Source organism: Alosa alosa, chromosome 10 (genome assembly GCF_017589495.1).
Source record: "Alosa alosa isolate M-15738 ecotype Scorff River chromosome 10, AALO_Geno_1.1, whole genome shotgun sequence".
NCBI classification, from domain to species: Eukaryota; Metazoa; Chordata; class Actinopteri; order Clupeiformes; family Clupeidae; genus Alosa; species Alosa alosa.
In genome coordinates, this window is record NC_063198.1 from 26,541,382 (window position 1) to 26,553,881 (window position 12,500).

Here is a 12,500-nt window from a genome sequence, read left to right on the forward strand (position 1 = left end):
ACTTTAGGTCGACTCATCACATGCAGGTATCGCATTACATTCTCCTGCACATCAGCCAATGTGGAGATCTGACTGAAGTATCCTACACACACACACACACACACACACACACACAGAAAAGAGAGAGAGAGAGAGAGAGAAAAGAAAGACATATGTGCTGACACAAAATCATGCGTGCACACACAGTCACACCCACATAAACCATAAACGGCATTGAACTAATTTCCTCATAATGCTGTGGTTTGCAAAAAATAAAGGACTATCAAGCTGCTCACACATGCTGTATGCAACACACACACACACACACACACACACACACACACACACACACACACACACACACCACACTCCAATTCAGAGCGCAGCCATGCGGTGCCTGGGCATTTGGGAGCCATCAGCAGTGAAGCTGCCAAGGGATTGGCTCTGACAGGAAGAGTGATTTGGGAGGTTGACCGCTGACCCCAACATGTCAGTCCTCTCACTGGAGGAGACAGAGCTGCCACTGGCAGCCAGAACACCCACCCACCCCACACCTACACACCCTCTTTAACCCACACACTGCAGTTCCTGCTGAGCTTGCACACACACACACACACACACACAAACACACACACACACACACACACACACACACACACACACACACACATACACACACACACACACACAGGCATGCAGACACACACACACACACAGACACACACACACAAACATACAGGTACAACACTGGCTTGTGCACAGATATATACATACACATTCCAAAAACACTGACTGAACTACACCTCTGATGTTTAACTGAATGGATGCTGTTTAAATGTGTGTGTAGGTGGACTCTGAGCCTTACCTTTGTTGGCACAGGCCATCCATTTCATGTTATCTGCAAAAGCTGACTCACGTCCAATCAGGTAAGGGAAGATGCGCACCTGAGGGAACAGCAATGATTAAAAAATATATATTTACTCTTTTTCTTCAATTTGTGTGTTTTGGTTTGGTTTGATAGGGTTTGATTAGATTTTAGATTTGGTTTGGTTATTCTGTGCTTGTGAGGAACCTTATATGTACAGTAATAGTATTATTTGGCACTGTAGAATGCTGCAGAATGTTCCACTGATTTGAATGGGCCATCCCAGTTCCCCATCCCATCCCATGTCAGGGGGCTTCTTGATAATGACAGCTGGAAATAATGATGATGAACGGGTTTTGAGCTTCTGATTCACATCTTTTTTATCCACATCTTTTTTATCCACATCTTTTTTATTCACATCTTTTTTATCCACATCTTTTTTATCCACATCTTTTTTATCAATTCAATATCAGTAGTCATATTATATATTATATTATGGGGAACATAGTATGTAAGCTATAACATTAAACACATCTAATAGAACCAGAAGAATTCCATTATTTACTTTTTATTACTTATTTGCACCATTTGTAGTGGTCCCATGGGCGGATTATGAACTTTCGGGCCCCTGGGGCCAGATGTATTAAGGGCCCCCCACTTATTGTCGTATATGTGGGAGGGGCGTTTGGGGGTCCTCCCCCAGAATTTTTTTAATTTGTTTGATGTGATTTCCTGTATCCTGGTGCATTTTGGGGATTGCCAATACTAAATTCAATCAGATTCATAGCCTACATCCTGATTTGTTGATATTGAGGCAATGATTCCATGCAAAGGCTTGAGCTTCAGGGCCCCCTGACCCCTTGGGCCCCTGGGCCTGGGCCCGGTAGGCCCGTGCAGTAATCCATCCCTGAGTGGTCCTCATGGAAAACCAAATTCTTAAAAAGTATTTAAAGTTTCGCCGTGACAGAAAGGGAATTTCTTTTCAGATAAATTTGGGTATGAACTCTATCCGTTAAACCTGCTTGCAGCATGTTTAGTGGAGCATTGAAGAACATGTTCATTATCAGCTCCTTGTACACACACACACACACACACACACACACACACACACACACACACACACACACACACACACACACACACACCCACACCCACCCCACACACACACACACACACAGTTAACTTCATATAATATTATTCTTTGGTATGCTGCCGAATGCTCCATTAAACTGAACAGACCAAATCTGACACATATTTTAAAAAATATTGCAATACTGCAATTTGACCTTGAACAAAACTGTCAGTTAAAGTATTCAAGGTGAAATTTGCTTTTAATTCACTCTGCTTTTAATGCAGCATGTTTAGTGCAGTCTTCACTCTGTCAATAAGTAAACATCATTACCCCCCCCCTCACACACACACACACACACACACACACACACACACACACACATACAGTACACAGACACACACACACACACAGATCCTGTCTGTAGCAGTGCTCCATCTTGCTGGCCCAATTCTATCTGTCTGTCTGGTGAGACCAAACTCTGTGGCTTCCTCTGCTGCTGCCCTGCCTCCTCTTCCTCTTCCTCCTCTTCAGGGGAGGGCCCTGTACCCCTCAACACACACTCCTTGCTCCCCCCCCCTCCCTTAAGACACACATGCATATTGACAGTAGCCTGATCACCAGCACAGTGAGTCTAGATAAGTGCGGAGGTGCTGAGTGGATAAGTCGGTGGTAACAGGCTCTGCAGCAGATGATATTTGACATCATCCTCTCCACTTCCCCTCTCTCTTGCTCTCTCACGGGGCTCTCACTCTCTTCCTCTCCCTCCATCTTCATTTCCTTCGGTCCCCGACTCCCGCTCTCCCTCTCTCCCTCCCCCCCCTTCATTTGCCTCCCTCGCTCCCTTCTCCCCTCCTCCATTTCCCACTACATTGCTCCTGTCTCGCTGCTGTAAATGGCTTTTGATGTCCTCTCCAACACGCACTCGCTCCAGCACGCTTACAGCAAAGCCCCCCCCCCGGTAGCACACGTGTGTCATTACGCACACCTTCTGCCGTGGCGGGAGAAAACACATTTTCCTGCTCAGTGACTTGGGCTGGGAAAACGCGGCGCCAGAATCCCATCAGTACAGACAAAGGGACATGTTGCGGCTCTCGTGTTTGGTTTAGATTCAGCATGTAATAATAACGGGAGCATATGGATTACAATAAATGATTGGGGTGTCGACTGCACAAACACAAGCAAAGACAAACACAGGTGCCTGCACATACCGTGCACATAGAGTATAGACAAGCATATGTATGTGGATGTATATAAAATACCTTCACATCCTTTTACATACACCTACACTCTCACTGTCACTTTGTCGCTTTCTCTCTCTCTCTCTCTCTCTCTCACACACACACACACACACACACACACACACACACACACACACACACACACACACACACACACACACACACACACACACACACACACACACACACACACACACACACACACACACACATTCACACACACACACACACACACACACACACACACACACACACACACACACACACACACACACACGCCACACACACACACACACACACACACACACACACCTTGAAAACTGTTTATTCAACATGCCCCAGGTAAAAAGAAATGTCACTAATGGATGTGTCAGCATTTTGTAATAGAACTGTAACAACCCAATTCCTCAAAACGTCAGAGGCAAAGAGATGACATCGCCATGCATTCTGAATTGAAATATTTCATTAAACTATTGAAAAACATGCAAGCTAATGAAAAACAGAGCCCCCAATAAGACCAGAAAGAAATGTGTGCGTGGCAGCAAATGAGAGGAAATGAGAGAGGTAAGGAAAAACAGAAATAAGAGAAAAGCACTGATAGAGCAAGACAAAGGAAAAGAAAAAGACTAGATGTACCCCATAGCAGTACATATGATTGCCGCATGGTTTAGCCATCTACTATGCAAAAAAATAAAGTATAATTTAGGAACAAGGGTTCATGTTTCATGTAAAGCAAAGTGAGTGGTATTTAGCAAACGGTTTTATCCACACACACAGACTAAACATGGGCCTACTGTACCACATAAAGCACTAGTGTTTTTTTTTTTTTTTTTTAAGTATATTTTTGGCCTTTTTGTCTTTATTCGTATAGGACAGTGAAGAGTGAGACAAGAAGTTGGTGGGAGAGAGAGATGGGGTGGGATTGGGAAATGACCGCAGGTCGGATTCGAACCTGGGTCCCTGTTAACACTTGGGCCCGTACATGGTGTGGGTGCTGTGGTCTGTGGTCTGCCACAGTGTGCAACAATGTTTCTTAAAAAAACAACTGGCTAAACAAATGCCCATGATGTGCAGGTGCTGCAGTGTCAGTAATAATAATAATAATAATAATAATAATAATAATAATAATAATAATAATAGGCTAATAATAATAATGGTTATGATTATGGTATTTAGCAGACACTTTTGTTCAAAGCGACATACAAATAACAACAATACAAAGTTAAATTTAACAGTATACAATTTAAAAAGTTGGTAAGACTACAGGAGAATAGCAACAATAAACAACAATGTCAATTAAATCAATAGCCTAATGAAATTAAATAAATATAATATACAAACCAATAATAATAATAATAATAATGAATTAGAATAGTTGATATACTAAAATTAATAAAATAAGGCTCCCAAATACATGGATTTCTATGGAACGTCCGAAAAAAACGTGTCGCTAAACCAAGAGGCAGAAAGCACCATAGAACAGCATAGGCAATGCAAAAGAGCAAAAGAATAAAATGAGTTTTTGTGCTGAAAACTGCACCAATTCGAAATCACGATGGTTAGAGAATGTTATATTCAATATCCCTAACGGAATGCATGTCTTTGCCAAAAATGACAAAATACGATGTTATATTAATAATCCAAATGAACGTCAAACTTTGAAATACAGTCTGAAATGAGTTGACATGTTATTATCATTGAGACAACAGGGGTATACAAAAAAAGTAGGTTAGTAGGTTAAGTTTATAACGTTGTGGACGGCCACCAAGCGTCTTCTGCCTCAAGGCTGCGCGCGCATCTAGTTTTGTTGGTAAACAGGAAACCCGTGTATAGACCCTTACCAACAAGGTAAACAAAAACAATGCTTGAACGTTCTATTTGGGCCCCAATCTACTTCCTCTGCATTAAGATAACATATGGAATGTTAAAAAGGAAGTCTTGTGGGGCCAACTATGATGCTGATAACGGAACTCTCTTGAAAGGGTCCATAGATCAAAGCAATCTGTTGAATCTGTCCATTTGCAATTACTATGTTTATGTTCAAAACCTACAGGAAACATCACTAACATTCCAAGAGCCAAGCGAAGATTCTACATGACATCACATACTTTTAGAACCTTCACCATTGGCAACCTAACCCAAACATAATCTTAGAACCTTCAATTTCACTGAAATATCACTCACATAATTTGATTGCTCTTCAATTCCTGATATTTATTTGATCAATTTCTTCACCAAACACCATGGAACAGGTAAAAAAATACCTGAGGGGTCTCCCTCCTCAGTCTGCCTGAGCTCTAGTCAGAGTCACAGAGAGCCTCAGCTGAGTTCTCAAACTCCCATGGACGCCACACCACAGGTATAATCTTCTCATTTTCAATCTTAGATAACATTTAGTTAATATACAATGATGTAACAAGTGTATGTACTTGAACATAACTCAAATAATTTCTTCATCAACCTGAAGGCTCCTCAGGTGAAAAAGGTAAAGGTGGCACCCCAGGGACACCATCAAAAATCCAATGACCTGAAGCAGAGGCTGGAGATCGCAACCATGCTTCTGCAGCTTGCACAGGATGTCCCTGCCTTGATTCCAGAGGCCAGATGCACCATCAACCTTCAGAAGGAACTTCTCCTGATACAAGAGTGCAGCTCCAAAGGGAACAAAAGCACCTTCGGTCCAAAAAAAGGAACCTCTGTGAAGGCATGTGCCCGTCAAGGGACAGGCTCTAACACTAAGGGATGCAGCAAGACCCAGAAGCCCTGTTCCACTGGAAAATATGGCCAGAAGAGAAAGCACCTTAGCTCTCTGGACTCTGGCCCTGTGGTGGGACCGGAGTGGACGGCAGCTAGGGACAAGGAGGACATGTTCTTCCCCCACTTGGAGGACTCTTCTCTCATGGCAGAGGTACAACAACATCCTGTCACACATATGTTAATAAACTTAAAGACAAACTCAACTTAAATTTTTGCCAAAATTATTTTTCTTATTAATTAAATTAGCCCTAAAAAGCCCTTTTTCCATTTCACGTGCACAGGCCAAAGAGAGGAAAAGGAGGGAAATGGCTCAGGAAAGCAGTCTTCGGCAGATGGCCGAGCCCGTGGAGGAGAGCTACATCAAAAACGCTGCTGTTCTTCCAGACCTCCGGCCGCTGCCACCTCTGGCCCCCTCATCGGCCCAGAGCAGCTCCCTTCTCTCTGCAGCCCTGAGTGAGCCTCTGCTGACCCACGGCCACACTGCGGAGGACTACCAGGCCATCTACCACTCGGTGGAGGACTACCAGGCCATCTACCACTCTGCGGAGGACTACCAGGCCATCTACCACTCGGTGGAGGACTACCAGGCCATCTACCACTCTGCTGAGGACTACCAGGCCATCTACCACTCAGTGGTGGACCCCATGCTGAAGACCAAGTCTGGGAACGCCCGCCAGTACAACCTTGGCATGGGTCGTGCCATCAAGCAGCGTCTGTTGGAGAAGATGTCCTGCCCCACCCTGGTGGAGACAGTGGACTCAGATGGCCGAGTGCACATCACCAAGTCCTTCAGTGCCCCCACCTTAAAGTCCTATGCTCCACAGATTGGCGTGGGCATCAGTGGGGAGGCGCTGCCTGGGCAGCCAAAGAGGAAGAGGGCCAGGCACTGATCTCATGAATTAATCGGCATTGACCACTCACTGGTTTCAACTAACACATTTCCGTTTTTTAACAATTATAAGAATTTCAAGTAGTGTATTAAACATAATTATATTAAGTATTAATTATTAACTAGTACTGTTTTGCTATTAATGTCAATCTTTTTTGCACATTAAATTGCACACATGTCCAAACAGTGTTCACAAAGATTTGGCTGACTGCCTGCCCTGCCCTGATTTCAATCACCCTCCACCAGACTGCCCTACAAAGCCAAAGTGCAGGGCAGCATAGACAAGTGATATTGTCCACTGCAGCACTAGATTTCTGCATTGATGCCACTTACTAAGCTTCTATAGATCCCTGAAAATGTCAGAAAAAACAGTTGGGTGCACCGCGTCACTAAAACAAACGTGCAGCAACAGACAAGTATACTTAATACCCAAATGCACATCTGTATGTGCATTGCAGAAGTAAATGTGTATAATGAAGTTATACATCACCATGCTGTGTGTTTACACAATGTGTGCTAGTGTGTGTGTGAGTGGTTTTAATTGAAAGTGCACAAAGCTAGAGAGTGCAGCACAATGCCAGAGTCTTCAGCTATGATACTCTAGGACCTCACCTTTCTGTCGGGCCAGTTGAATTTCTCAAAGACGTCGTCGTACATCGCCGTGGCTCCGTCGGTGACAAGCATGATGGCCTGACTGCATATGCTGCCCCGCCCCGTCTGGTTGAACTGCGAGGACAGAAGGAAACTTCAGACAGTGCAGGCTAAGATATACACTTTGTACAGCAGACAGACAAACAGAATTGTAATCGTTGGTGCTAATTTTACTCATTTAAAAATAGAAGTATATTCATTTATGGATAATGGCAAACAAATTCTGTTTTTCAAGGTTTCAGCAGCTACTGTAGGTTTTTTTTTAAATGAGTAAATCGCAGCATTTGTATAGTGCACAATGCTACAGAAAAAACCCATAGTAACAAGCAGCGGTATGGCTCCTCATATAATGTTGGCTGGTGCTCTCATGCATGACAGAAACCACCAAAGCCAACTGGCTCTGAGAGCCCCCTGCCTTATCTCATACCACTGAGGCTCTATTTGGAATAATCTCCCACTCATGAGCGCTGTTTACCTGTGGAAAGGGCCTGCGCAGAGCTCTGAGATCACCCAGAGTCACAGAACAAGAGGTCAGTGTATGTTTGACAACATCTGATGTTGGCCCCTACCGGCCTGAGCGTGTCCCGTAATAAAAGAGCAGATAATCTGTCCGTAAATAAGGCCCTGGGGTGGGGTGGGGGGGCTAATCCCAGTTGCCGCCGCCGCCGAGATGCATCGCTGTAATTAAATGGCTTACTGACCCGTGACAGAGGGAAACGCGGAGGAGAAGAGAGACGCTGGAGTGATCTGTGTGTGAAACATCAGCGCTACACCCCCCCAACCTGAAAGGACTTCTGGTGGCAGGGAACAGTGCTGTGAGCATTGGGAGACTGCAGTATGTGTGTTTCAGTATGTGTGTGTGTGTGTGTGTGTGTGTGTGTGTGTGTGTGTGTGTGTGTGTGTGTGTGTGTATGTGTGTGTGTGTGTGTGTGTGTGTGTGTGTGTGTGTGTGTGTGTGTGTGTGTGTATGACTGAGTGTGTGTGTGTGTGTGTGTATGACTGAGTGTGTGTGGTGACTGCCTGTGTGTGGGGGGCGTGTACATGAGTTAGTTGGGGAGAGAGAAAGCACTAGGGAGAGAGAGAGAGAGAGAGAGATAGAGAGAGAGAGAGAGCAAGAGAGAGAGAGAGAGAGAGAGAGAGAGAGAGAGAGAGAGAGAGAGAGTGTGCACAGAGCACAAAGACTCCAACCCTCCCATCAATCACCGTCCCCACATGGTCCTGGCGGCTCACTGTAGCGTGGGAGCTCGGCTCTCACTGCTCCACATTCCCATTTACAGTGAATATGACAAACACCTACAGTTAGGGACACCGGCGCCCAGATCTGCATGCTTAGTAGCACTTAAGAATGCTGTGAAATGCACATGTAGATTTTGGACATGCTGTGTTTTTACAGGCAAGCATTTGGTTTGTGTACCCCACACACATGCAAATTAGAAGGGTTTTTGGTGGTAGAATTGAGGGTTTTGTGTGGGTAGCTGGACAGTTTATTTTATTTTCAAGACCAATCAGAACCTTATCGGGCCGTCTGAGACTTTGTTGATTAGCATATTTATTGCAAAGCTTTAATTAAGTGAAGAGACAGAGATATCAGCCCGGACTTGTCTTCGACTGCAGTTCCTAGCCTGACATGGAGCAGATAAAGAAAGAGTGGACTGACTTTGAGCCCTATCTCCTGTGTGCTGTGTTTTCTCCATTGACATTATTAATCAGTGCACTTAATTACTGCTATTAATCATGCCTGGGGATAGAGGTGTCTGTGCGCAGAGGGTGGAACGGGGGGCACCGGTTAGGTGATTCTGCTGCACACACACACACACACACACACACACACACACACACACACACACACACACACACACACACACACACACTTTACTTCTTTCAAATCTCCTTGGGACAAAAAAGGGTCCGTGTTAAGGACATTAATGTGTGGCACTAAATCCTCTAACATGCCACCTTGACTTGCCCAGTGCCCATCTGATGGGGCCTTGTGTCGCATCGCCGGCCGTCACCCACAGAGCTGTGGTTGAGGAGACGGGCGCGAGATGGGAGACAATCTGACACATGGCCTCCTTACTTCGCCACGGAATCACTTCAATTGTGCAGCAGTCTCCTCATCAGAGGGACAGATCTCAAAAAGCTACTTATTTCCACTCCAGACCCCATTAGCACAATACGCCTTTAAAGGACTACGGCTTGCTCACTTTTGTGTGTGGTAGAGCCCAGCATCGCGCCTCTTGATACAGTAAACATCCTAAATAGCTTCTTGTCATTCTCCACAATGTGTTGCAGATAACAAATCCACTGTTTTTTTTTATTTTGTTGTGTTCTGTTACTATAATTCCATGTACAGTAATGCTGTAAGGAGATACTAGATTCTGACCTACCTCCTCCAGTATGGTGAAGGCCTCGGTCAGCGCATTACCTAGAAGACCAATCCCTTTGGCGAAAAGCTTGTCCAGGTGCTCTCTGAAATGCTGAAGAACGCAAAGAAAGTGGCATATGAATACTGAACAAGTAACACATGTGTATCTATTGAGTTTATTCCTTCTTGTGCTATGCAAACTAACTGTAACGTCACCCCAGTCATTCCCATTTGATTCTCATTCTCATTCTCCTTATTCCCTGCCCACTACACTCTCCCTTCCCCCATTCTAGCCCTGTTCTGCACAGATACATTATGTCTAGTCTGCTTTATACTTCCGAGGTTTAAGCCCTATTTAAGGGAGCTTCTTCCAGTAACACTTCATTTGGATAGTCCACAGACTACAGATGATTTGTTCAATGTCTAATTGAATCCACTGAACATCACCAAACTGAGCACCTAATCTCCTAGCCTAAACCATGCAATTTTTGTTACAGTAACAGTGTTAACAGATCATTAGTTTACAATCTGAGCATCTGTAGATGTTTAACTTTTTCCTCACTTATTCAACTCTTTTATTCTTGTTTATATTTATTGTCAATTGATTCACCTTGACCAGAAAGCACTTTTGTAATAGAAAGTTATTTTTAAATGTGCTACATAAATAAATGGGAGTTAACTTTATAGTACTTAACAGTATGCTCAGTGTTGATAGTGGAAGATAAATAAACGTAAGTGAAAACCAAACACAATCTGTTACACAGTGGATAAATAGAGCTATGAATAGAGCTTTGATAGCTCATTCTTTTTGTATTGACCAGGAGATGTGAGGCGGAACTCACATCCTTATTGGTTCTGTCAGCCTGGACCAGAGTTCCGTTCAGGCAGGGTTCCACGTAGTGAATCTCCTGATTATACTATAAGCACATGAGCAGAACATCATACTCAATCAATTCAGTTCTCCCAAACAACCCTGCAGGAATACAGGGCAGTTATCATCTCAGTAACAGTTATACAGACCGTATACGTCCAAAGCAGGTGGACACATAAAACACACACATATAAACAAATAGTGAGACAGGCTTTATGTTTTGTATAGGTAGTGTGCAACTCACAGCAATGATGTTGAAGAAGTCGTCGTCCCCCAGCGTGTCCAGGATGGAGGAGACAGTCTGGCGGGCGATGGTCAGCCTCAGCCCCTTCATACTGCCACTCACGTCCACCAGGATCACCACATCCTTAGGAGACGTCGCCGCCTGGATATACCTGTGAGAGAGATTGAGAGAGAATGAAAGAGCGAGAGATAGAGAAAGAGGGAGAGAGATAGAGAGAGAGAAAGAGGGAGGGAGAGAGAGAGAAAAAGAGAGGAAGCAGAAATTGTGTGTGAGAGGAAAATATGAGCACAAGTGGCTATTTACTAAGAGAAGTAAAAATGCTTTGATAACACCTCTTAGAAACGTTGACGTGCCTAAAGGCCCATGTAATAAATGGAATTGAGGTAAAACAAAAAAAGTGACAAAGTGAAAAAGTGATAAAGTGACAGTCACATGTGATGCAAAGGGGGGTGCGACAGGAAGTGCATCTAATTAATTGATTTCAATTGAAATCTTTATTGTCCCCACAGGGATTTTTTTCTGCTGCAATAAAGAATTTGCACACATGGATCATTATGATCCTATTATGTTCCACCCAAGGCAATCAGTATGGTGAGTGCACAGCCCCCCTGACTCAGCCAAGCAGCCAAGCAGACAGGCGTGCAGCTGGAGCACCAGTGAGCAACAAGGAAAACAGCACTAGCACACATCAAGACTAACATTAATGTTCCACCAGTATCAGCCTAATTATACTGGGCTAAAAATGCCACATTATTTAACAGTGTTGCAAGGTTGTTTAATTAAGGGTGAAACTATATCCTACAATGATCCATTATGTTTCTGATATACTTTACCATTGGCATTTATGTATATCTGCTTTCAGTGAAGGTGTCTGGCTTTATGCAGAAGGCGTTTTATTTCCGATGGCAACTTCCTTTTCTGCAGTCTTACCATTTCCTGTTCCTGCAGTCAAATGCGATGACACCATGTTCATCTGGGTACCATTTCACACCTGCAATAGAAAAAAGAGCATTACTGAAGATTAAAAAAATAGCTGACATTTTATATTGTGCTTCGTATAATAATGTCCTCAAACTAATTTTAGCGCAACACCACTTTAATAAACTGTCAGCATAAAAATGGGAAATCTTTTAAGTATTAAATACAAGATTGTGCAGGATACCTTGTATAAATGACAGGACTTATACAAATTCATATAAGTGTAACTATAAAGAATAGCCAATGTCACTGTCTGTATGAAATCTAGAGAACTTTGCAATGAGTCTTAACACTTTGCAGAGCTTCAGCTCTGTGACTTGGCCTAATTATTCACTGTCTCATGCTATAGAGCCTTAACTGGTGATTATCCACGTGAGGCCACACGAGATCACAGAACTGCACTGATTTTCTCTGCTGTGCGTTTTGATTGATGGTCAGATTCCATAGTCGCATCACTTGGGCAAACACGGACATCCTGAGAACTCACCAGGGTATTGTCTGAAGAAGCCCTTGGCACTTCCAAAGTACTGCCATATAAGGGAGGGGTCTCTCTCAAAATTGTCCACAAAAACTTTATTCAGAGCCTCGGAC

At 43.8% G+C, this 12,500-nt stretch overlaps 2 protein-coding genes across 2 annotated transcripts in view; one reads left to right on the top strand and one right to left on the bottom strand.

The window, feature by feature from the left end:
* Positions 1-12,500, bottom strand: part of cacna2d3 (calcium channel, voltage dependent, alpha2/delta subunit 3) — a 41,886-nt gene that overhangs the window by 17,394 nt on the left and 11,992 nt on the right. Inside the window, exons 6-13 of the mRNA XM_048254755.1 lie at positions 12,397-12,500; positions 11,862-11,922; positions 10,932-11,082; positions 10,659-10,733; positions 9,839-9,928; positions 7,413-7,526; positions 845-923; positions 1-82 (exon numbers count right to left, since the gene is read on the bottom strand). The exon at positions 1-82 is cut by the window's left edge and continues 52 nt beyond it; the exon at positions 12,397-12,500 is cut by the window's right edge and continues 28 nt beyond it. Of these exons, the coding sequence (XP_048110712.1) occupies positions 1-82; positions 845-923; positions 7,413-7,526; positions 9,839-9,928; positions 10,659-10,733; positions 10,932-11,082; positions 11,862-11,922; positions 12,397-12,500 (756 nt within the window). The remainder of the gene's footprint in view (positions 83-844; positions 924-7,412; positions 7,527-9,838; positions 9,929-10,658; positions 10,734-10,931; positions 11,083-11,861; positions 11,923-12,396) is intronic.
* Positions 5,265-6,913, top strand: LOC125301907. Its single transcript, XM_048254756.1, has 3 exons — positions 5,265-5,513; positions 5,622-6,062; positions 6,193-6,913. Exons 1-3 carry the CDS (start codon positions 5,496-5,498, stop codon positions 6,799-6,801), a joined length of 1,068 nt encoding a protein of 355 aa, XP_048110713.1. The 5' UTR covers positions 5,265-5,495; the 3' UTR covers positions 6,802-6,913.